Source organism: Megalobrama amblycephala, linkage group LG14, assembly GCF_018812025.1.
Source record: "Megalobrama amblycephala isolate DHTTF-2021 linkage group LG14, ASM1881202v1, whole genome shotgun sequence".
Taxonomy (NCBI): Eukaryota; Metazoa; Chordata; class Actinopteri; order Cypriniformes; family Xenocyprididae; genus Megalobrama; species Megalobrama amblycephala.
In genome coordinates this window covers 5,295,468-5,320,168 of record NC_063057.1, presented here as the reverse complement: position 1 = coordinate 5,320,168, position 24,701 = coordinate 5,295,468, and the positions used below count along the sequence as shown (strand labels likewise).

The 24,701-nt window shown below is 37.1% G+C and overlaps 1 protein-coding gene across 1 annotated transcript in view; it reads left to right on the top strand.

The window, feature by feature from the left end:
* mpped1 (metallophosphoesterase domain containing 1) overlaps positions 1-24,701 on the top strand; it is a 95,167-nt gene that overhangs the window by 53,660 nt on the left and 16,806 nt on the right. Inside the window, exon 7 of the mRNA XM_048157196.1 lies at positions 22,441-22,489. Coding sequence (XP_048013153.1) covers positions 22,441-22,489 — 49 coding nt within the window. The remainder of the gene's footprint in view (positions 1-22,440; positions 22,490-24,701) is intronic.

The window sequence follows — 24,701 nt, the reverse complement described above, 5'->3', positions numbered from 1 at the left end:
CAGACACGTTCTGGGGACACCAGAGACTTATATTACATCTTGTGAAAGGGGCATAATAGGTCTCCTTTAAAAGAATACACCGATATTAAAATTTTGACCAATGGCCAATACAGACCTTCTGTACTATTTTGTCTATATAAATGAAAATAAAACACGTGAATTGAGGCACCACAATATTGTAATGTACAGTATGAAAAATGTATATTAATTTTAATATTGGCTAAAGAACAGTGTTATTAAATTGTTTTTAAAGTTTAACTTAACCTTTGCCGATATCTTATGCTTAATCAAAATGTCAAAATATGATAAAGGACAGTCAGCAACTGGTACAGATAAATTAAAAGATGTCTAATATGATTTGTTCTTCAATGTGGTACATAACTACACAAAAGGGGTTGTACTGTGTACACATAAAAAAAAGAAAATATGACATCATGTGACTTCCTGTGGGAATCAATCTGGTGATGTCATTACATGTCGCTAGTTTGCCAGATAATGATCTAGAGGTCAAAGCATTGCAATTTGCAGTGTTCAAGTTGGAGCGTTAATGTAAATATAAGAGTATGTATCTGTTCCTAACTAATTGGATGTTCACACATTTTTCTGTACTTGCTTTAAAGATCATTTACACAGATGAAATTCAGGCGCATCACTTCAACCAAGATATATCCTATTTCTCCATCAATCTCTCGTCGCGCCTCTTAAATTAAAACTCATCCCCATCAATTGGGTATGTCCTCATTCTTCTTCAATCTCCCTTTTGTTTCATCTCTTTTTTTCCTCTATCTGCATGTAAGACGAGTAGATTCGTTTTTTTCGTCCTAATCAAAGGGCTTTCATATCAATTATCTGCACGTGGCTAAAACTTAATTTATGTAGGTAAAAATTGTCCTCACTCTTGTATCATTTCGGCCTTCGTTCTTCCACACCTCTGCACATCCTAATGAAATCCCTCATTCAAATAATTACATGAGTAATCCTGCGGGATGGAAGGTAATTTATTCCAGGCTGGCTTTTACTATGCCATTAAAGACTGTTCTCTGTTATCCTTCCCGTCTCTGGCCGCTTTTTACCTACATCTTCCCTATTACTCTCCTTATGCATCCACCTCCATTTTCTTAGATCTTTTTGTGCCATCTACTCTTGTGCCATCCACTGAATTTTCTTTAGTACGCGCCATCAACATCTGTCTCTCTGTCGACTTGTGTGCTTTACACAACAATGTCCTCTCTCTCTCTGCATCTCTTATAAACTCACAAATACATCTTCAGCATCTTCTTGTCAGCCGTTTCAGGCTCTTAAAGCTGAATAAAAGGCCTGGTGTACTGCATTTTAGCGCAGTTAAACATCCCGGGGTGTGCCGTCTGGCTCACTCTGAAACTAGTTGATGCCAGTCGAAGGAACAAATGCGAATGCAACTGCCGCTGGAGAAAAGAAAACACAAAACAATTAGCCGCAACAATGCATGCTGATTACTGTCATATGCTGCTTATTTATGAACAATGTTTGTTGTGACAAAGATGTTTAATTTTCATCGTCTTTGAATTACCCATATCCTGAAGCAGAAGTTGGTTGACTTATACTATGAAGAAACCTTTTAAAATTTTGAAACTGAATGCTGTTATTTGCTACGGTGTCATCCTTAATGACTACAAATGTCCTCCGGGTGGAATATCTTTAGCCCTGAATAATTTTCTCCAATTAGTACAGTTAAGTACATGCAGGAGAATGTGCTTTTATAGGGGCTTTTATATACTTCATATGGGCTAAAATATATACTTTGTGTCCTTATACATTCATAAAAATCTGAATCTAAAATTTAAAGTTCATAGACGCGTTATGCATAATTTTTTTAGGCTATATAATTCCATATCAATCAACACTACATATTCTTATAGCTTCAAACGAATGCTGCAGAGTCTTTCCCTTGAAGTAAGACTGACTTTAGGAGACTATCCTTTGTGTAATGAATATTTATATATGTATATTTAATATTTAGATTCAGCACTATGGTGGATCATAAATGTAATGGAATATGAAGTATGCAGCTTACACCTTTCTGAAGTTATGGATTCCATTAGTTTCATTACACTTGATCACACTCTTTCCAGAATTAGAGAGATGAAAAACTACTGCTTTGATCTCAGCTGGATTGTGTTAAACATTAAAAAAAAATCTCTGCACAGGCTTTTTTTTTTTTATCTATATATGACCATAATTTTAAGCTTCATTAAATAAGATTTTTTTCTTCTGAAAGGAGTTAATACATGTATTCAGCAAGAATGCATTAAATTGACCAAAATTAAGTGACAGTAAAGACATTTGTAATGTCACAAAAGATTTCTATTTCAAATAAATTCTGTTGTTTTAAACTTTCTGTTAATTAGAGAATCTTGGGAGGGAAATGTGTCATGGATTCCACAAACATATTAAGCAGCATAACTGTGTTCAACATTGATAATAATGAGAAATGTTTAAGCACCAAATCAGCATATTAGAACATTGTCATTACAGGAATAAATTATGAAAGCTTGTTTCCGCCACAAAAAAAAAAAAAAAAAAAAAATTAAAAAAAGTAATTGCAACTTTTTATCTCACAATTCTCTTTTTTTCTCCTAATTGTGAGTTTTTATCATGCAATTCTGACTTTTTATTTCACAATTCTCTCTTTTTTTCTCAGAATTGTGAGTTTTAAAGTCAGAATTGTGTGATATAAACTCATAATTCTGACATTTTTTTCTCAAAATTGTGAGGTATAGACTCTAGTCTAATTGGACATCCCATATATGTGAGATATAAATCTTGCAATTCTGACTTTATATCATGCAATTCTGATTTTATAACTCGCAATTCTGACTTTAAAACTCACACTTCTGACTTTATAACGACTTTATAACTTGCAACTCTGACTTCATATCACACAATTCTGACTTTATATCATGCACATATCCCTTTATAACTCGCTATTGTGAGTTTATATCTCTCAATTATGAGAAAAAAGTCACAATTGTGAGATATAAACTTGCAATTGTGAGTAAATAAGTCAGAATTGTGAGATACAAAGTAGCAATAACCTTTTTTATTTTATTTTATTTTTTTCATGGCGGAAACAAACTTCCATAGAAAAACATTATTTTAAATTCTAATAATATTTCAAATAATTGCAGGCACTTTTTTCAAAACTTTGAAAAATCTTACCGACCCCAAACTTTTTAATGTTAGCATATATGTATATGTGTGTTTTTTTTTTACTTTTACCTACATAAAGAACTATAAGTCAGGAATTTATTATTTGCAAGGTCAAGACGCATTGTCCTAGCTGGCTTCATTAACATATGAAACATCATCAGCACAAACGCCTCAGAGGGCACTGATACGGACAAAGAACAATAGCAGCCATCTTATAGCATGCAGAATACAAATGGCCTAATTCTTGATATAAATAAGCCTTATTTATCTTTTGTAATTTACAACAGTGTTAAGTCGTTTGGTCCTAATGCAGCACAAATAGTCTAAGAAATGTTAAGATGCCAGATTTAGCTTGGGTTGCCAGGTTTAGCCTCTCCCTCCCACTTTTAGCATGGCTTAGGGCGTCAAGGACTTACTCCGTGGGGAGTCATGCAAAACCAGCACACCCCCTCACTCTTTTGTTCTGCGATGGTTCTTTCTCCATGCCAAAAATGACGAAAACTCCCAATTCTGTCATCGGCAAAGTGTCGGAACAGAGCCTCGGGGTGGGAGGTCCCTGCTGAGTTCTTACCCAATCTGGTGCCCGCTCTTTCCTTACCAACATACAGGGCATTTACACCATTATCAGCAGACAAAATATACCATTATACTAATGCTGTTTTGATGATGTCCAAAGTGTCCAGTACCAAAGCCATCTCTTCACCTCTTGATGTTGGATGCTTGTCCTATCAAGGCCTGTTTGAGTGTGTGGCATTACATTTTTTAGCATTACATTCTCTTTATTATGTTAGATGGACTCCATTATGAAACAAAGCAGAATAAATGAATATACTGTAGATGTTTAAATACTTCCTTTTAAAGGGGTTCTTGATTATGATTTTACTTTTTTGACTTTAGTTAGTGTGTAATGTTGCTGTTTGAGCATAAACAACATCTGCAAAGTTACGAAGCTCAAAGTTTAATGCAAAGGGAGATATTTTCTTTTACAGAAATCACTGCAACAGAGCTGAAACTTCAGACACATTCTGGGAACACAAGAAACTTCTTTTACATCTTGTAAATCAGGCATTATTGGTCCCATTTAAATACTCGACCCACTGAGGTGAAATTCACTGGATGTACTGACAGTTTTTGCTGGTCTGACTCAAACTCTGCCTAAATAGCAAGAAAAAACTCAAGAAGATCCGTAGAAGCCAGTCAAGGTTCATTCCTTTCCTCAAACTTTGTTTTCAGTAACTCACTGTCTCTTTACAATGCTTTTGACAGTGGTTGTAAAGTGGGAGACAATTTTGCTTTCTCTCCAAGGTCTCATAGTCTAGGATGAAAAGATATATCTGGACTATTCAAAATAGTACTACATAATCCTTTTGCAGGTGCTCTGGGGTCCTTGAACTACTAAGTAACAATATGAATTGTTCTTAATTGATTCATCGCATTCTGTGCCATGAACTGCTAAATCATGTGCTTCTGGTTACAGAGCAACCAATGACATCATGCCTTTCGGGCAAGGTCATAATAATCATTATTTAGTGTGACATTATCTTACAACACTGATTATGTAATAATGAATACCTGTGATGCCTAGTAAGTAAAAATCTCACTACAAGTGCATTATTTACATTATCTGTCTCTGTAAAGTGCAGGTAACTGAATCACAGATATGGCAGGTCATATAAGTGGCCAGGTTTTCTCACCATCTCATTTCCTGCAACACAATCAGGACTCTATAGCAAGATTCATTCTCAACATCTGGAAGGTCTCGGCAATAAGCCATGAGAAACATGTTTTTGATGTCATTCATCACAATGACATCTAATCTCTATTATGATATCGTGATTACGATTGAATTAATTGAGAGTCAGAGATAGAGAGTCTAAATAGCAATGAAAGGACGGTTATAGAATCATTTGCATATTCGCATATTATGAAAAGTGCTACTACAGGCGTTCTGATGACAGAATATGAAGGAAAGCAGACAGACCTTGGACATGTCAAGCCATCTGTTCTGAGATTCTGAAATGAGATATTGAAGTAACAGGTTTGATACGTGCTCAGGGAAAACTTACTGAATCAAATCCGAATGAGTGTATTTGACATTTACACTTTATTCTCACACTTATTCTCTGTTGCTCTTCTAAACATGCACACGCATGTATATTTTAGATGCAATATATATTCCTTCCGTGCCATAGGATTGGCCGATGCTATTGATTTGTTGAGCTGTTGGGGCTGGTGCCAGGTTTGAATTCCAGCAGGTGCTGCGCATTGGTTTCCTTGGCGACAAACTTCAAACTGTCTTACAAGTCTTGTTCAGATTCTCTGTCCGTGAAGTGGAAAGCAGTGAAGATGGTCTGCCAAAATCCATCACATCCTCCAACATGTAATCCATCATCAGATTAGCATGCAGAGATTGACAAAATACATGACTCTAAACACGTTCTGGTTGGATTGGTGTGTGTGTGTGTGTGTGTGTGTGTGTGTGTGTGTGTGTGTGTGTTTGTGTGTGCGTGTTTGTGTGTGCTTGGTCTGGTCTTCAATTTGGCTCTTCACTTTGAATAAGAGAACTGATCTCCCACCATCACCAGAAACACAGCTTCCAGTTGCACAGATGAACATTAATATGAATATTTGCGTGGAAGACGCATTTCTTTGCATATTTTTATAACTCTGCATATCAAGATATCTCCAGATCTGTGTCAAGAACGTTACACTAAATTCCATGGTGATTTTAAAAGGATGATAAGTCCTGTTTTAAAAGATGAAAGAAATATTCATTTTTTGAAATATAAGAACTTGGAATGACCCTAAAAACTGGTTTTGCTTCAGGACACAGATATTACATTGGACATCAAATACTAAAATTGTCTATCTATCTATCTATCTATCTATCTATCTATCTATCTATCTATCTATCTATCTATCTGTCTATCTATCTATCTATCTATCTATCTATCTATCTATCTATCTGTCTGTCTGTCTGTCTGTCTGTCTGTCTGTCTATGACCATCCATCCATCTGTCTATCTGACCATCCATCCATCCATCCATCCATCCATCCATCTATCCATCTGTCTATCTGACCATCCATCCATCCATCCATCCATGACCATCCATCCATCCATCCATCTATCTGACCATCCATCCGTCTATCTGAAATCCATCCATCGTTCCGTCTATCCATCCATCCATCCATCCATCCATCCATCCATCCATCCATCCATCCATCCATCTATCCATCTGTCTATCTGACCATCCATCCATCCATCCATCCATGACCATCCATCCATCCATCCATCTATCTGACCATCCATCCATCTGTCTATCTGAAATCCATCCATCGTTCCGTCTATCCATCCATCCATCCATCCATCCATCCATCCATCCATCCATCCATCCATCCATCTTCCCGTCTATCTGACCATCCATCCATCTGTCTATCTGACCATCCATCCATCTATGACCATCCATCCATCCGTCTATCTGACCATCCATCTATCTGTCTATCTGACCATCCATCCATCCGTCTATCTGACCATCCATCTATCTGTCTATCTGACCATCCATCCATCCGTCTATCTGACCATCCATCTATCTGTCTATCTGACCATCCATCCATCCGTCTATCTGACCATCCATCTATCTGTCTATCTGACCATCCATCCATCTGTCTATCTGACCATCCATCCATGCATGCATCCATCCATCCATCCATCCATCTGTCTATCTGACATCCATCCATCGTTCCGTCTATCTGACATCCATCCATCTGTCTATCTGACCATCCATCCATGCATCCATCCATCCATCCATCCATCTGTCTATCCATCCGTCCGTCCATCCATCCATCTATCCATCTGTCTATCTGACATCCATCCATCGTTCCGTCTATCTGACATCCATCCATCTGTCTGTCCGGCCATCCATCCATGCATCCATCCATCCATCCATCTGTCTATCTGACCATCCATCCATCGTTCCGTCTGTCTGACATCCATCCATCTGTCTGTCCGGCCATCCATCCATGCATCCATCCATCCATCCATCTGTCTATCTGACCATCCATCCATCGTTCCGTCTATCTGACCATCCATCCATCCATCCGTCTATCTGACCATCCATCTGTCTATCTGACATCATCCATCGTTCCGTCTATCTGACCATCCATCTGTCTATCTGACCATCCATCCATGCATCTGTCTATCCATCCGTCTGTCCGTCCGTCCGTCTATCTGACCATCCATCCATCGATCCGTCTATCTGACCATCCATACATCCATCTAACCATCCATCCATCCATGCGTCCGTCTATCTGACCATCCATCCATCCATCCGTGTTTTGGTTTTCAGTGGTGAGGGCATGTCAGAACAGACTCGAGTTTAATTTTTGGGTCATGACCTACTGTTGTAGTATTTTTGTTAATCGAAAGCTTAAAAAGCCTTTAATGAATTGCTTGAAGAATTCATGTTTGTAAGTCAGTGCTGTAGCCCACGCGCAGTAATGCCTACAGTGATTCCTCTGAATATATTATCTCTGAATATCTCACATATTACATTTAAAATATAACCAATATTTACTTTGCGTATTGCTGTAATTGGTTTGTTTACAAAGCGAGAGCGGCAAATTTAAGAGGATGCACTTCTAAAGGGGAGTTCTGTTTGTGTTTGCCTTTTGAATACAACAGATGATATAAAACTAGTACTGCTGCCCACTTTACATTTAATTACCTTGCTTCACTTTTCCAATCTGGAAAACAAAAAAAAAACAAGTGCTGTGAACATAGCGAACTTTTTGGCTGGCTTCCTTTTAATAGGGTTTTTAGAGGATACAAATTAAAACGATGTCCTGCTGCTTGCAGGCAGCCTCCAAAGAATATAATTAGCTGGAACATCTAGAAATCAAAATTATTCAGTGTTTCTGTTCTTTTGTTTGCTCTAATGAGATACGAAGAACATGTAAGCTATATTTGTGCAGCGAATAATTTCTCCAATGACTCATGAAGCAAGAAATGGGATGCTTTTCAGGAAGTGTGTGTGCGTTCTCCTGAGAGCCTTGCACATTATAGAGGCAAAATGAGTGCCCTGAATGTTGATATTAGGCTATTCATACCTGCATAGCTCTGCGGGAGGTTTAGTCACCTCTGAATTCTAGTGCACTAGTAAGGCACAGCTTTCCCCCCCCCGTCTTTACAGTTCCTGCAGTTAACCTTGTGTATATGTGGACTACTGTTATGTACTTTCATCTAAACTGCATCTCATTGGGTGTTGTGCATATTATGCAACATTAACTTTGCACTTAGTTTTTTTTTTTTTTTTTTTTGTGAAAGTAGCATTGGCATCATTGTTGTTGGATTTTGATCAGCCTCTCTGTCCAAATGTATCTTTTGACAAATGTGAAAAAAAAAAAAAAAATGGCTGGAAATGAAATAATACATTTATTGCAGTTTATGCTTCAAATGAAAAAATCTGCCAATGAAACAAAAAAATGGCACTGTGTAAATAGTATTTTCTTTGCACTAAATGCAAATAGCATTACATGCTATTTACTGAGAGCAAATAGTGGCTAGGGATGCAAAAGGGGTGGAAATCTTTCCAAAATTCCTGGAAAGTTTCAGGAAATCCATTTGCATCCCTAATAGGGGCAGATAAGGTGGCAGCTTTATTGGTACATTACATGTCCCTACAATATAACAGTTTATTTGAACAATATATTTAAGATGCATTTTTTTTGTCTCAATGGAATAGTTCACCCAATATCCTATAATCATTTTTTCACCCTCAAGCTTGACATAGAAAGCTTTAATTGTATGGAAAAGGGAAGCATGAACATTTTTCGAAATATCTGGTGTTGTTTTTGAAAAAAGGTTTGGATTGGTTTGAGGGGTGTGTGAATGATGACGGAATTAAATTTTTCATTTAATACCTTTTGGCAATTTTGCTTTTTATGTATATTTATCTGTTTTTAAGGATGTTTAGATATTCCTGCTGATAAAAGTAAATATATTTTTTCCTCCAGTGTAGAGATTGACTCTAGATGGAGGATGGATGAGGATGGACATTTTTCACATGGCAAAAATGCTTCTTAAGCCAATAATGTACTGCTTTAGAAATCAAAATTATCCATTAGCCACACATTCCCTTGCGTTTATGATTTCCCAGAGACTATAAAAGCTAATAACAGGCATTTCAAAATCCAGACATTTTCTGTGCAGTATTAATGCACTTAAAAAGAAAGAAATCTGCCAATAAATCCAAGCACACACTTTGCTTCACCTTTTTAAAGCTCCCACTATGTATCTCCCTGTGGTTGAAAGAGACACTTTCAAATGGTGATTGTCTGGAGGACAATCCTCTCCGGGTGACCCCACCCTTCATTTTTGTGTCACTGAGCTTTTCTGTCTTGCCAAATGACTTCATCAGTAAGTGAAGAAAACCCACTGACACTTATTGGTGAGCATGTTGTTGATGCGAGTACATAAACTGATGTTGTGTGGAATCTTTTTAATCATAGTGAATGGGTGGAGAGATGTTTGAATGTGATATAAAACTTAACAAGACCAACACGGTCAAGCAGCTTAATCAGAAAAAAAAAACATGTTGATTGACCAGCTTTCAAGCTCCAGTTTTCATTCTGAAAAATCAAATTTAGTAGTTTATGTTGGTTCGGTGATGGTCACCGGCATGGCTTTGCTGATTTACCAACTTGACCATTACCATACCAGCATGTGACCATATGATTTATATTGACAAATTATCTTGTATTTGCGACTTTATTTTTCAGAAATGCGTCTTTGTACATCACAAAATGAAATTATATCCCACAATGTGAACTTTATATGTGGCAGTGTTACTTTATTTTGAATTTTTCATATGAATTTGTGCTAGAACACTGATTTGGTGCACTGTAAACACAAATAAGTTGGCAAAACTCAAACAATTTGAGGCAATCAGATTGTAATCACTAGTGTAAAATACATTATATAGCATTAATTTTAGCGTTTACTCCCCCTTTTGAGTGCCATGGGCAAAGCATGCTGGGAAATAAAAAATTCCAGCCCAGTTTCAGTTAAGTTTGTCTAAATTAAAAGAAATAAGTTCATAAAACTCAAAAACAATGAAACAGTTCAGTTTACTTAAAATATATCAGTTCTGTGAACTTGAAAGAAAAAGAAAGTGCTAAATACTCATAAAAGTTAATTTGACTGAACTAATTTGTTTAATTTATGTTTGTCCTATTCAAACCAATTAATTATTTTGAGCGTTAGGGTTTACAGTATCCCTATGACCACTTGTGTTGCTCTGATGACCTCTGTGTCTGTATCTATATGATGAATAAGTCTTTAACTCATAACTATGCAGATCTCTCATGCACCACTGTTAGGAACGGCTTGTACATTTTACACACACACACACACACACACACACACACAGAGGTAAGAGTATCAGGAATCGGAGCACGTCCCAGCGCCCTGCGCTCTTCTCCCCAGTGTTTGCATGCAGCTCTGTCTGACTCCAGACCTGCTGCAGAGGTTCATTACGATCTGCTGTAACACCAAACCGCTGTTTGATCTGCGGCTCACTGGCTTTATTATTAAGACAAGACTCCCCCCTCCCCCCCTTTACAGACCATAAAGACAGAAGCTCTTGCCTGTTATTGAGGACTGTCTCTGAGAAAGGCGGCGAATGCTTTTTACAACATTTTTGATTATTTCATAAAAGCGAAGGAACATCAAACCGTTGAATAAATATTTGAGGTGCTTTGGAAAAAGGGGTTGTGGATTTCCGTTAGGATTTGTGTTTTTGAGACCGAGAGATTAAAGATTAGGAGAGTCGGAGGATTGACGACAACAGATAAACAGATGTCATAGATTTATCATTTCATACTTTTTAGATGCTTTTGTTTTCATTGAAATGGCTTCTAGTCATGTTTTGCAAGAAATGTGACCTCTAAATGTCACTCATGTTGAAGAAGATGGAAAGTCTCACATTTTGGTTGTTTTTTCTTGTTTGGGTGGAACAAAAATTTAATAAGATCTGTCATCTACCCTCATCAGATCTCTCATCAGATACGTATCCACCTGAGAGTGAAAAAAATTAAGGTAATTTTGCCTTTGTGACTGCAATTTTACATCTTACAGTTGTGTCCTCCTATCTCATAATTTGCTAAATTATATTAATATAATTCAATTTTTTCTCAGTTACAACTTTATAGTATGTCTTATAATTGCAATGTGACTTTATTATTTATTTCTTTATATTTTTTACTCTGAATTTGAATCTATCATATTCAATGCTGGATTTCCACAAAAGATTAACATGACGCCACATGCTAGTCGATGAGTTGAATCAACTCCACAGCAACTACAAAAATGTATCCACTAACCATTCAGAAACGTCCAGTTTCATTCTAAAAGGTGTAACTTCTTCCTGAGTCTCTCCATCAGTGTCGACTCCGGTTTGAACAATGTAAGGTTGAACACCATTACTGACAATTTCAGACATTTTGGCTGCCTGAGATTCTCCAGCTTTGTTGTTGAGCAACCGAAGCGCAAACTGTTAAAGCTTTGTCCTCTTCTGGAAAGCAGCTCAATTTAAAGGGATTAAATTAAATTTGCATTTAAAGGGACACACACAAAAACTGCGTGTTTTTGCTCACACCCAAATAGGGGCAAATTTGAGCTATAATAAATGATCTGTGGGGTATTTTGAGCTGAAATTTCAGACACATTCTGGGGGCACCAGAGACTTACATCTTGTGAAAAGGAGAATAATAGGTCCCCTTTAAGTGGTCATCCCACATTGCCGCTGTCACCTTTGGCTTGCTTAGTTGGGGACACTTGACATTTGACTTGACATTTGATATTCAACAGTGCTTTGATCTGCCTGCATTGACACTATTCTTTAACAGCTGCTGTGCAGCCAAAATAATGTACCAGTTATCAATGTAAAGCTGCTTTGACACAATCTACATTTGTAAAAAGCGCTATATAAATAAAGGTGACTTGACTTGACTTGACAGACAGCAGTTAAATTAAGGGTCGTTGTTCTTTTGAATACTGTTGGACGTTCCTACTCAACTGTATCTCTATCTGGTTATATCAGGTGATGCCAACTCTGAATGATAATAAATGACTTTCAGTTTATTTCTTATAAATCGCTGCCCTATTATCACAAACATTCCCCATGTACAGGACGCACACGTGCATTAGAGAACACGAGTTCAACTGTCCTCTGGTGGTTCATGAGGAAAAATAAAGTTTGTTTAACTTCCACATTAACTACAGTCACCAAAGGTCTGCAGTGTTCTCCACATGTCACTGAGGCATGCGACATGAGACCCCATAAACCACATAACAAATTCACCCGCAGACGTCTCAGTTCAGTAAGCGTGAATTCATATTTCAGCTTCTAATCAGCATTTAACTCCTCAGTTAGTTTCTCCTTTGATAATGCACTGATGTGTACGTGTGTATACAGGCAAGTGCACATATGGACAGTGTGTATATGTGAATGTTTGTGTTGCGCTACAGCCCACCTGGGATTTCACATCAGGGTTGAAGAGTCAGTGCGCTGCAGTGAAGGCAATGACCCAATTAACAACAAAGTCACATCACCGGGTGGCCAAACAAGCTGCTTCAGTGAGGAACAAAAGGAGGAGGAGAGCCGTCCCACTTCCGTTTGAGGGGGATAAAACACCGTCCGTACGCGTTTCCATGGTGAGCACCCCCACACGCCATGCGTTTTGCGTGTGCTACCTTTGCAGGCATTAGTCATAATTAACAAGGCTACTCGGGAGATTATTTTCTGGGCAAACATTTTAATTAAAATTGTTCCCTCTGTTGCGCGCATGCCATCTCTTCACTTAGTGCCAATTTCCACCCCTCTGTCCTCTAAAAGCAGGGACCACGACGAGGGGGGGCCCCCAGATGGTTGCTAACGGCGGGAACAGAGTGATCAAGTGGAGTAAAAAAAAAAGGAAAATGAATAAACAGTGTGTTTGTTCTAATGAGATTCTCTCCTGGCCCAAACAATCAACTCAATTGCCCTCGGACAACTCCAGGTTCCCAAAAGCGGTCTGCCCCCCTCCTTGGAGAATGTTTGCGGAGTTGGACTGAGCACCTGAAGGCGTTGTGCTCGGATTTTAAAACAACTTGTAGTGGAGAAAGACAGAAGAAAAAGATGAATATATACTTTAAATAAAAAACAAGTCTGTTTAAGAGTGCACATGCAAAAACAGACAATTATGATTGTTTAAACTTCATTCATGCAACTTATTTTATACATAATCTGACATATTTCTAGTCAAAACAGAATATTTAATGGGAAAATGTTTTATTCATTAGGAATTGATTGGATCACGAATATTAGTCTCTGTATGACAAATGGTTGTAGGGGGGAAGGGTTGAAAAATAAGAGCTATTTGTGATGTTAAATCTTTGAGATTTTTTTGGTCACCCTGAGAAAAACACTAAGTGATGTTTTTTTTGAAAATGTCAAAATGCAGAAAGTTTTCTGTGATGGGTAGGTTTAGGTTTAGGGTATAGAATATGTACAGTATAGAAATCATTATGTCAATGAAAAGTCTCCATAAAACATGGAAACCCAACAAGTGTGTGCGTGTGTGTGTTTTCTGGGTGAAGACATTATCTGACTTCCCATCTTAGAGTCTTTCTTCTCTGTTAGTCATGTTCAGGTTCATCTCGCTGCATTTTATCACCCGTCACTCAAGCAAAAACTCTGCCTTCTTTCTGCTCTTATCGCTGACATATCTTTTTATTTCACTGCTGCTTTCACTGCAGAACCTCCCACTGTCTCAAATTCAGTTCAGTCTGAAGGTTTAGTCAGTTCAGGTCAGAATACTGAAAACCTACTGCAAAGAGAGCATAGTTAAGGGGAAAATGGGTCACAATAACAATGCAAAATGGATAAATCAGTAAGCTAATCAACTTTTAAAAGAGAGTAGCTTGCTCCATATTTCTTGTTGTTTATGTCACAGGATCTGTGCATAAAACTATTTTTTTGGGGGGAATTGTTTTTTGTCACTTTATGATGTTCAGTGTAAAATCTTGATCCTTAAAATGACCCCAAATAAAAATTCTTTCTTTACTTGCTATTTTTCAGTATAATGAAAGTAAATTTTAAGTTTGAAATACATTCATTGTAATTGCACAGGACAAAACGGTCTGCAGTACATCATTCAAAATTTCTCCTCTCGTCTTCCACTGAAGAAAGTCATAAGGTTTTGGAACAACACAAAAGTAAATGATGACAGAATTGTCATTTTGAAATAAAAAAAAAAATACCTTAAGCAACACTGTAAACCTGAATAAAAAAAAAATAATAATAAAAAAAATGAAGTAATCAGTTATGCTGTTTCCAGTTTTAAGTAAACTGAACTATCAGATTTTGAGTTAGTTGTACTCGTACATGTTAATTGCTCTTAACTTGAAGTACTGAGTAACCCAACTCATTCATTTTGATAGCAGTTTAAGTTAAATGTATAAATTCTGTAAATGTACCGGTACTTTCAAAGAAACACAACACGTGTAATATCAGTTTGAAAATTATTTTTGAATGCCAACTTTTATTTATATCACCACTGGCATAGACTGTAATGCGATTACAAGCACTATTATAGCTTTACCGTCCTTTTCTGTAGCTTCTCTTACACAAAATAGTGTTTTACAGTAAATCTCAGTATTTGAGCTAAAGGAGTTCAAAATGTGATTGGCACAGTATCATTTTTATAAGTTGGATAGGGCGTGAAGCCGGCTGCCTGGGTTTACTGTATGTGTGCTAAATGCACACTAATGAGGGACCTGGCTGAGTGAAAGCTGAAAGCAATTAGACGCTGTAGAAATGAACCTGTCACTGCGTATGCCCATGAGTCTCATCAAAATCCTGATGAGGAAATTTGACTGCCAGGCACAAAGTTTAGGGAAAAAAGTCTTTGATGGAAAGGAGGGTTTTTCTGTCACTTCCCATTTTCTGCCATAATCACCCTGGTGCCTGATCTCTGATTGGTTACAATCAAGTTGTGATCGTGTCCTAATGCCTGGACCCGCAGAATATAAGTATAAGAGCTGTTGGATTCATTAGCTTAAATCCCGCTGAAATGTGAGTGTTTCTCTCTTCCTCCCATGTACTTCTGTAACCTGCCGCTGTTCTCGTTAAACAGCGATTCCCAATTCTCCTCAGCAGCTCGAGCTGAAGGACGTGTCCATATTTGTTCTAGGTGAGCAGGCGGAGAGCCCCGGTCACTGCCTTTAGGTTAGCTCCAATCTGCAAAGTTAAAAAGCCACATGGGCGGGAGCTCGTGAAACTGCCTCGGGCCATCTGAACTTCTGCACCCTTACCCTGCCTTTCATCTCACAACTATATGCCTCAACTGATGTGTACGCCTTGATCTTATGCGTCGAGTCTGCTCCCTAAAGCACCGTGGACGAGCAGGGGTAATAACGGACATAAGTAGAGCTGTATCAGAGAAATACTTGCTAGGGTGGAGAGATGGATACAGGAAAGATAAGCTGGTGGTAAACAATATTTGAAAGATTGAAAGATCATTTAGATATCTAAAAGATGATATAATGGAGAATTAGAGGGTTATGAACTGTGTTGTTATATTGTTTTGTAATGTTTCCTAGGGTGCACTTAAAATGTTAGGATGATTTTTACATCAAAAATTGTCATAATTTAGAAATAAAAGAAATTTTTCCTACCCTGATTTTAGCCCTCTGATTTGAAGTCTGTTTTAAGGGGCGTGTCTACTGTGAGACTTCAGTGTAAACGCCCACTGCTGTGATTGGCTAATTATTACTCTTGAAAACTTTTATCATGTTTTTACTATTACAGTTCTCAAGGTTTACTAATCGTGAAAAATGTTGATTATAGCATTATATTTAGATCATGGCATGAAAGGTTGCAGTGATGAGCATGTAGCTGATTACAGACATGTTGAGTGCATGAATGCAGTGATCTCGTCATTGTAACTCGATTTCTGCACACTAACAAATGCTTTCATCATAACTAACATTGCAAACACAATGTAAATAAGAGATTAGTTGATTCTAACTATATGCCTCTAACAGGAGTTTTGGCGAGAGTCCAGAACATTCGTGCTGTTTGATTGACAGCTCCAGCGATTGTAAAGGGAGCGTTCTTTCTAATTTAATCACAGTTTAGATTATTTTCATCCTACTGACCGTTTAGTAGTGGTTCAATGGATCACAAAACTCACGGTTATTAAGTCACGGATTTGGGGGGGGGTGAAAATTGGGGGGTGGGGGGTAACTTTGCATTTATTACTTAGCCCACTTTAACTACTCCGATACCACAGCAGAAACTACTAGCCTAACTAACACATTATTAAAGGCAACAGACCGTAAAAAGAACAAATACTGTACATCAATTACAAGCATAGATAAATACAACATAAAGTTACAAATAAAGTATAAGGTCTAACTGTAGTATAAATTTTCATCTACGGAAATGTAATAATTAAATGTAAAAGGACACTGTTCACTGTATAAATTTAATATAGATTCATCTTTGTTAAAGCCATGTTTTGTTGTTTGATTAACATGACATAGGTTGCTGTCACTTTAAGAGTAAGACTCCATACACGTACACATCCGAATTCTCACCTCATTCAATTAAGGCATAACCGAATGTGTTTACGAGAATACTTGCCGAGAGGGGTATTTTGACTGACATAATGCGTGAATGTGTCCATCCAAGTACGGATCATGGATCAATAACGATCCGTTTAACCACTACCGTTTAGTCATTGGTTTGATTTACTGTCAATAAACGATTTAGAGACAAAAACATCTGACTGTAGCCCTACATGAATCATTACATATCAGAAATCTCTGGTCACTGATGATTTTGGTTAGACTTGTATACATAATCCATATATATCAACACGATCTGTAACAAAGCAATAGCGACACAATAAAAACTTTTTTACTCAAATAAGTGTGTTGCGCCGTTCCTGTCATATCCAATGGTAGGCACAGCATCGTTTTTTAATTTCAGGCTCTTTGCAAATCCAATGCAGCTACTGTGTTTTTCCACAACCTGGCACTGCACAACATTTTGCACTCTTCAAAGGCATGTTTATCGCTTAGTTGCTCGATCCAGTTGTCCTGCAGCAAAACCTGAGGGCAGTTGCATTTTAGACCATATATGGGGTGGCAATTGAGTGAAACTAGATATTTTGCTAAAAAAAGTGATCATGCCAGAAGAATAGCATGGACGCTTTATTATGTCTGGTCTCTCTGTATCGTCTCAGTGAACTTTTATTATGTTTTACACATGCAGTAAGATCATTCAAGCATCTTGCAACGTTTCAGTGTGGATAAGAAACTTTTGAAATACGCTTGAAAATGCTAGTGTGGATGAAAAACTTTGTTCTCAAATGTATCCAGATTAATGTAGACGTACCCTCCTTGTAGCCCGCCATAGTTCACTAGAACAAAGTTTGAAAACCAAAGTTTGAACTCTAGTGAATTGTTCTAAAACAAGTAAATAAAGTGACACTAACAAGAGTTATCCATTCATTCTTAGTGAATTCCCCCAGATAATGACTGTGCGATGGTACTTTTCTGCTGGAGGGATGTGCATTAGCTAGGCACCTGCAGTTGGACTGCGATACCTGGCAGATTTTTATCAGAGGGAAAGGAGTCAGTCATAATGCCTTGTGCAAATGGACCTCCCTCATCATCCCTCAGGTCCTGGCACGAGAACGGCAGCCGTACACGGAAAGAGGAGCAGCTACTATATATACCCCACTGACTCCTGGGTAATCACATCCTGCTGTCGCCCAAAGAACTTCTGCTTTAATTGAACTCTTATTAGGTCCGCTGCCAAATCAAGCTCTGAAAACGAGAGTCTCCTCCCAGATGTGCTTTCAGCTGCCACTAGCCGCCCAAACTTCTGGTTAGAGGCTCAGAGGAGACAAAATTAGGGCTCGTTCGTTCTCAGATTGTGCGATCGAATGACTGCATTATCACTTGGTTTCACCTCTGCGCAGACATTGCCTGAGGAAGATCTCTTTTATCGTCTGGTCTGCCTTTTGTTTTCACTATGCCTTTTTGAATATAAATTTCTGTAATTAGTAGCAAAGCAGCGTGGAAAGGGGGGAAAAAAACTTTTCGTATCCTACAAGCAGGACGATTACAGCTGCATTAAGTTAGCTTTACGATTCATTCTGGGGTGAGGAAACATGAGACTAGAGATAGAGATAAAAAAGATCAAATGAAGAGGAATTTCTTTACAATATATATATATATAAATAAGTTCACAAGGCTTAAACTTCCTGAATTAGGAGCTAATTAGAAGTGTGTTAAAATCACAAAGGAGAAAGGAGCGGATATCTTGAACAATTAATGAGCTGAAAGATAGAGATCTCATCTCATTTCTATTCATCTATCTTATTTTATCCCCTTGTCGTTCCCGTTGCGTGTGTTCCCTTTAGCTTTCTCCCTCTCTCTTGTTCTCTCTCGTCAGAGCCAGCTTTCCATTAAGCGGTCGTCCGCTGACTAGCTTCATTTTGAGCTTGGCATCCCGCCATACTTACAGCATGTGTGTGTGCATGTGTGAATGGCCAGAGGACCACCAGACCTCAAAACATTTTCATGAGTGTTATCGCCAGTGTCACCATGTGCCAATTAGACGTCCATAATTAAACAGGAACAAGGGTACAGGGCATCTGTGACAAAATGTGTGTATTTGCAGCTTACACAACCTCTAATAGATCTTCGCTTTCTTCGCTTCCTCATCTTTTCTCTTCTAAAATCCGCCAGGGCTTTTTTTTTTTTTTCTTCCTTTTTTTGTCAACAAGCATCTAAGACACAAAAGAAAAGGTTTGTTGTGTTATCCGTAAACACTGAGTCCTACAATGCAGCAGAGAGCTGAAGAGACACTACACATAACCTCTACTGTCACAATAAATTATACAGGCAATGATGCTCGGCTGATTGATCTGTTTGTTGTGTATTGTTTTGTTTTGTTTTGTTTTGTTTTGTTTTGTTTTGTTGTGTTGTGTTGTGTTGTGTTTTATGTTATGTTATGTTATGTTATGTTATGTTATGTTATGTTATGTTATGTTATGTTATGTTATGTTATGTTATGTTATGTTAGGCTATGTTATGTTATATTATGTTATGTTATGTTATGTTAAGGTTAGGCTATGTTAGGCTATGTTATGTTAGGCTATGTTATGTTATGTTATATTATGTTATGTTATGTTATGTTAGGCTATGTTATGTTATATTATGTTATTTTATGTTATGTTAAGGTTAGGCTATGTTATGTTATGTTAGGCTATGTTATGTTATGTTATGTTAAGGTTAGGCTATGTCGGGCTATGTTATGTTAGGCTATGTTATATTATGTTATGTTATGTTAGGCTATGTTATGTTATGTTATGTTATGTTATGTTGGGCTATGTTATGTTATATTATGTTATTTTATGTTATGTTAAGGTTAGGCTATGTTAGGCTATGTTATGTTATGTTGTGTTGTGTGTTGTGCTGTGTTATATGCTGTTATGTTTTATGATTGCTGATCAGTTTGTTGAAGTGTTTGTTATTATATTATGTTGTTATGTTGCTATGTTATGTTTTGTTATGTCATGTTTTATGTTATGTTTTGTGTTGTGTTATGTGTTGTTATGTTATGCGTTATGGTTTATGACAGCTGATCGGTCTTTGTTGAGGTGTTCATTATGTTATGTTGCTATGTTATGTGTTACGATATGTTATGTTTTGTGTTATGTTATGTGCTGTTATGTGTTATGTTATATCTTAGGACAGTCGATCGGTCTGTTGAAGTGTTTATTTTATGTTATGTTGCTGTTATATATTATGTTATGTGTTGTGATATGTGTTATGATGGCTGATTGGTCTGTTTGTTGAAGTGTTATGACTGTCATAAATCATAACAACACATAACATAACATAACATAAACATAACATAAAATATAACATGACATAACACATAAAATTGCAACATGACATAACATGTTTTATGTTATTATATATTTTTTTGTCTTAAGATGTTGTTATATATGTTATTTTTTTGTCTTATGATATGTTTTATGTTATGTTATAGGAGATGGAAGTCAGTGTTTTATGCATATTGCCACCGGTGACTCTAATAGGCTATTGTGTCTTTTTTAACCAGTATTAAGCAATATTTCACACTTGCCCATGGGAAAATATGAAAAGTTTGAAACATAAACATAGATAAATTACATTTAAGTCAGGGTTAAGAATGACCTTGGGTAAAAGTCAACATGAAACTGTATTCACAAATGATTTTACTTCTTTAATGTGATAAATTTCCTGAGTGAAACAGGTTATTCAGTGAGGGGAAAAGGGGTGGGGCTTGATGCAGACTTTCTTGATTTGATTGGATAGTGAAAGTGGTTTTTATATGAAACGTTTCAAGACGTTGAAAAAATAGGACTTTGTGACATCAGACAAAAAGAACTCATTTCAGAAGCATTGTAAGCAAAAAGTTCTTCTCCATAAGACCAAGTGTGTGTGTTAAGAAAGTAAATGTAGTCTGTTTCATGTTGAGTTTTAACAATTTGAAGTGTAATAAGCCCATGAGACAGAGGTGGGAAATCAGAGAATGAGAAAGAGGGGACTAAAGTGAGTGTTTAACACAGTATTGATATCAAGCAACTATAGTGTGCTGTGCTGACATTACTCTTTCTCTGATGTGGAGGACTGCAGTCCTAATAGAATATTGATAACTGACGCCAGCGTGAAGGAGGAAGCATCTGTGACAAAGTGCTTCATCACTTGAGTGTGTGTATGTGTTTAAGCACATCAGTCATTAGCCTGAACAGCTGTTCTAAGCATCACACCACTTCTGTTGTGGTTTGGATTGTTTAGGATTTTTGGTAGACCACAAAGCTTACTGCACATGGACTTTGGAGACACACACATTTTAATATATAAATATAGCTTTTTTTATAAATACAATAGAAATCTAAAGGTAAAGGGTATAGGTAAACGTATATGCAAATGTCTGTTTTATTGCTCGTACTGCAAATGTGATGGTGGTGGAGAGGAGGAAGGCGTTACAGATACGCAAACTCTGAAGAAGAGGGAGGAGGCTGTTTGGAAAGAAATGAAAAAGAACAAAGAAAGAATGAACAAGGGGTTCAAAGAGGAATTGGAAAAAAAGAATGCAAAATGGATAAACAGATACAGAACGAGTGGATGGTGGTAAAAGCGAGAATGAAAGAGTGTCTCTGTAGGTCTAATTTACCTTCTCTGATTTAATTTAGTAAATTTCTCAATTTCATTATGCGGAAAACAAACAACCTACTTAATATCGGGAACATGAACAAAGCAAAAAAAAAAAGTAGGAATGCATTATTTTAAACCACCTACGCTTCCTGGCTCACTCTGCCTGATGCAAATTAATGCATTTAGCCCTTGAATAAAAATAACTGAGACACAAAAATGTTATTTGATAATCGAGTCACGCTCTTTTTTATTCTAAAATTAATTTGTAATTTGCAGGAAATTATTTTCCCAACTGTACAATTGAACTTGTTCCATGGAGATTAAACGGTGTGGTTCAAAGCGAGGTTTTATTGTCACAAAAAATCATAATTATATGTTTATAAACAGTTTCTGGGCCAGAAACAGGTCAGAGGTCAACCAATTTGACTAATAGCAGTCAGTATGAAGTAGATTTTTAATCTTTTTTTTTTATTTTTATCCCTAATCTTTTTTACTTTGATATTGATCATAAAATGGTGGAAACGGTTTTTCTTAAAGCTGCAGTTTTTTTTCTCATTAAAATGTTTTAGTACTTTTGATCAGTAATAATCACATCACTCACATGAGATGAAGACTCCAGGCATAACAGTAGCCTAAAAAAAAGGTGTTTTATTTCACATGGAGTGAGTCGCCTCATGAGGGCTGACATGATGAGATCATGTGACCATCTAAATATTCACTTTATGTCAATAACCCCTTTATTATTGGACACTTTTGCTCACAGAATAATATCTCTTTTCTACAATGTAATTTGTCTTTGCCTGATGCTGCATCCACGTCACCGGAAGACGACGACTGAGTGCACAATCTTAACTTCTTACAGGACTTCTTTTTAAAAGCATGTCTTGTTCTAAGGCTGGGTATACTGTGGGATCCTAGAGAGGAAGTAAAAAGTAGCATGTCAGGGTAACACTAAAAGTAGCCTCACATGGGAATTCTTGTTTTTGCAGGGTCACTCCAGGGACAGGACTTTCAACCTCAAAACACACATGCTGCACAGTAAGCAAAGCATGCCACACACAAGCAGACACCTATTTCAGTCACGTATAATCAAAGCACAGTCTCCTATGAAGCGCCCTACATCCTGAAAATGCTCTAATCCACCACACAAAGTCCCTTAAGAGTCAGTCAGAGTGGGTCCTATAATAGAGCGCATAGTTTTTCATTAACACATATCCACTGTATGTGTGTGTGTGTGTATGTGTGTGGCTAATGGAGCCCGGGCTGGGCTCTTAACACTAGCGCATTCACAGAGGACTTCGGCAGATGGCAGTTCTGGCACTGACTGAAGCCTCTCTCCCATTCAGTGATGCACTAGGACTGACAAGACAATGCATTAACACTCATTTTACTCTAGTATGATGCTTCTCTACTCGGTTTGCTTCAGGACCCAGATTGGACATCAAGTGACAAGCCAAAATGGGTCCGAAATGATCATACAAAAGTAAACAAAATCATCCTTAAATAACACATTTGAATGTTTAATTTTGCACAAACTGTGCAAACCATGTTTATTCTTGGTGAAAATGAATCTGTATTGTAGTTTGGTCACATTTTCTTTACCGTGTGAAGTTTGATCATTTTCGAGATTGAAGACATCATGCAACCTGTCCATATTGGCATCAGTCTAACAGGATTTACAATTTTTTTAAAAGTTGCTTTTATCCAAAGCAACTTGCATTTAAAGGTTTACATTTCTGCAATTCATGCATTCCCTGGGAATTGAACCCATGACTTTGGTGTTGCTAGCTCTACTGTTTGAGCTCTACTGTTTAACTCTACTGTTTACAGGAATAATTTGTGCCAAACTACTTGCACAGCCTCAACAACAAAAGATTTAAATTTATGCAAATGGAATACTTTTTTTTAATTACTTTTATCAGTTCATGCATTCCCTGGCGATTGAACTTATGACCTTGTCGTTGCTAACCCTACTGTTTGAGCTACAAGAATAATTTGTGCAAAAAATACTTTTATCAGTTCATGCATTCCCTGGGAATTGAACCCATGACTTTGGCACTGTTTGAGCTACAGGAACAATTTGTGCCAAACTACTTGCTCAGCCTCAAAAAGATTTACATTCATGCATATGGCATAATTTTTTATTACTTTTATCAGTTTATGCATTCCCTGGGAATCGAACTCATGACTTTGGCATTGTTAGCTCTACTGTTTGAGCTACAGGAATAATTTGCGCCAAACTACTTGCTCAGCCTCAACAACAAAAGATTTACATTTATGCATATGCCATACTTTTTATCACTTTTATCAGTTCATGCATTTCCTGGGAATCGAACCCATGACTTTGTCGTTGCTAAATCTACAGTTTGAGCTATAGGAATAATTTGTACAAAAACTACTTGCACGACCTATGACCTCAGCAACAAAAGATTTACATTTATGCATTTGCCAAACATTTTTTATTAGTTTCATCAGTTCATGCATTCCCTGGGAATTGAACCCATGACTTTGGCATTGTTAGCTCTACTGTTTGAGCTACAGGAACAATTTGTGACAAACTACTTGCTCAGCCTCAAAAAGATTTACATTCATGCATATGGCATAATTTTTACTACTTTTATCAGTTTATGCATTCCCTGGGAATCGAACTCATGACTTTGGCATTGTTAGCTCTACTGTTTGAGCTACAGGAACAATTTGTGCCAAACTACTTGCTCAGCCTCAAAAAGATTTACATTCATGCATATGGCATAATTTTTACTACTTTTATCAGTTCATGCATTCCCTGGGAATTGAACCCATGACTTTGGCATTGTTAGCTCTACTGTTTGAGCTACAGGAATAATTTGCGCCAAACTACTTGCTCAGCCTCAACAACAAAAGATTTACATTCATGCATATGCCATACTTTTTACTACTTTTATCAGTTCATGCATTTCCTGGGAATCGAACCCATGACTTTGTCGTTGCTAAATCTACAGTTTGAGCTATAGGAATAATTTGTACAAAAACTAATTGCACGACCTATGACCTCAGCAACAAAAGATTTACATTTATGCTTTTGGCATACATTTTTTATTTGTTTCATTTTTTTTATTTGTGTAATTTTTATAGTTTCATCAGTTCAATTGGAAATCGAACCCATGACCTTGCCGTCTATAGCAGGCTAATGGGAAGCATTTTGTCCTCCTATTTTGCTGTCTTAACTATGCATGCCTATATTGTTAGATGCATTTTATTATTTTTATTT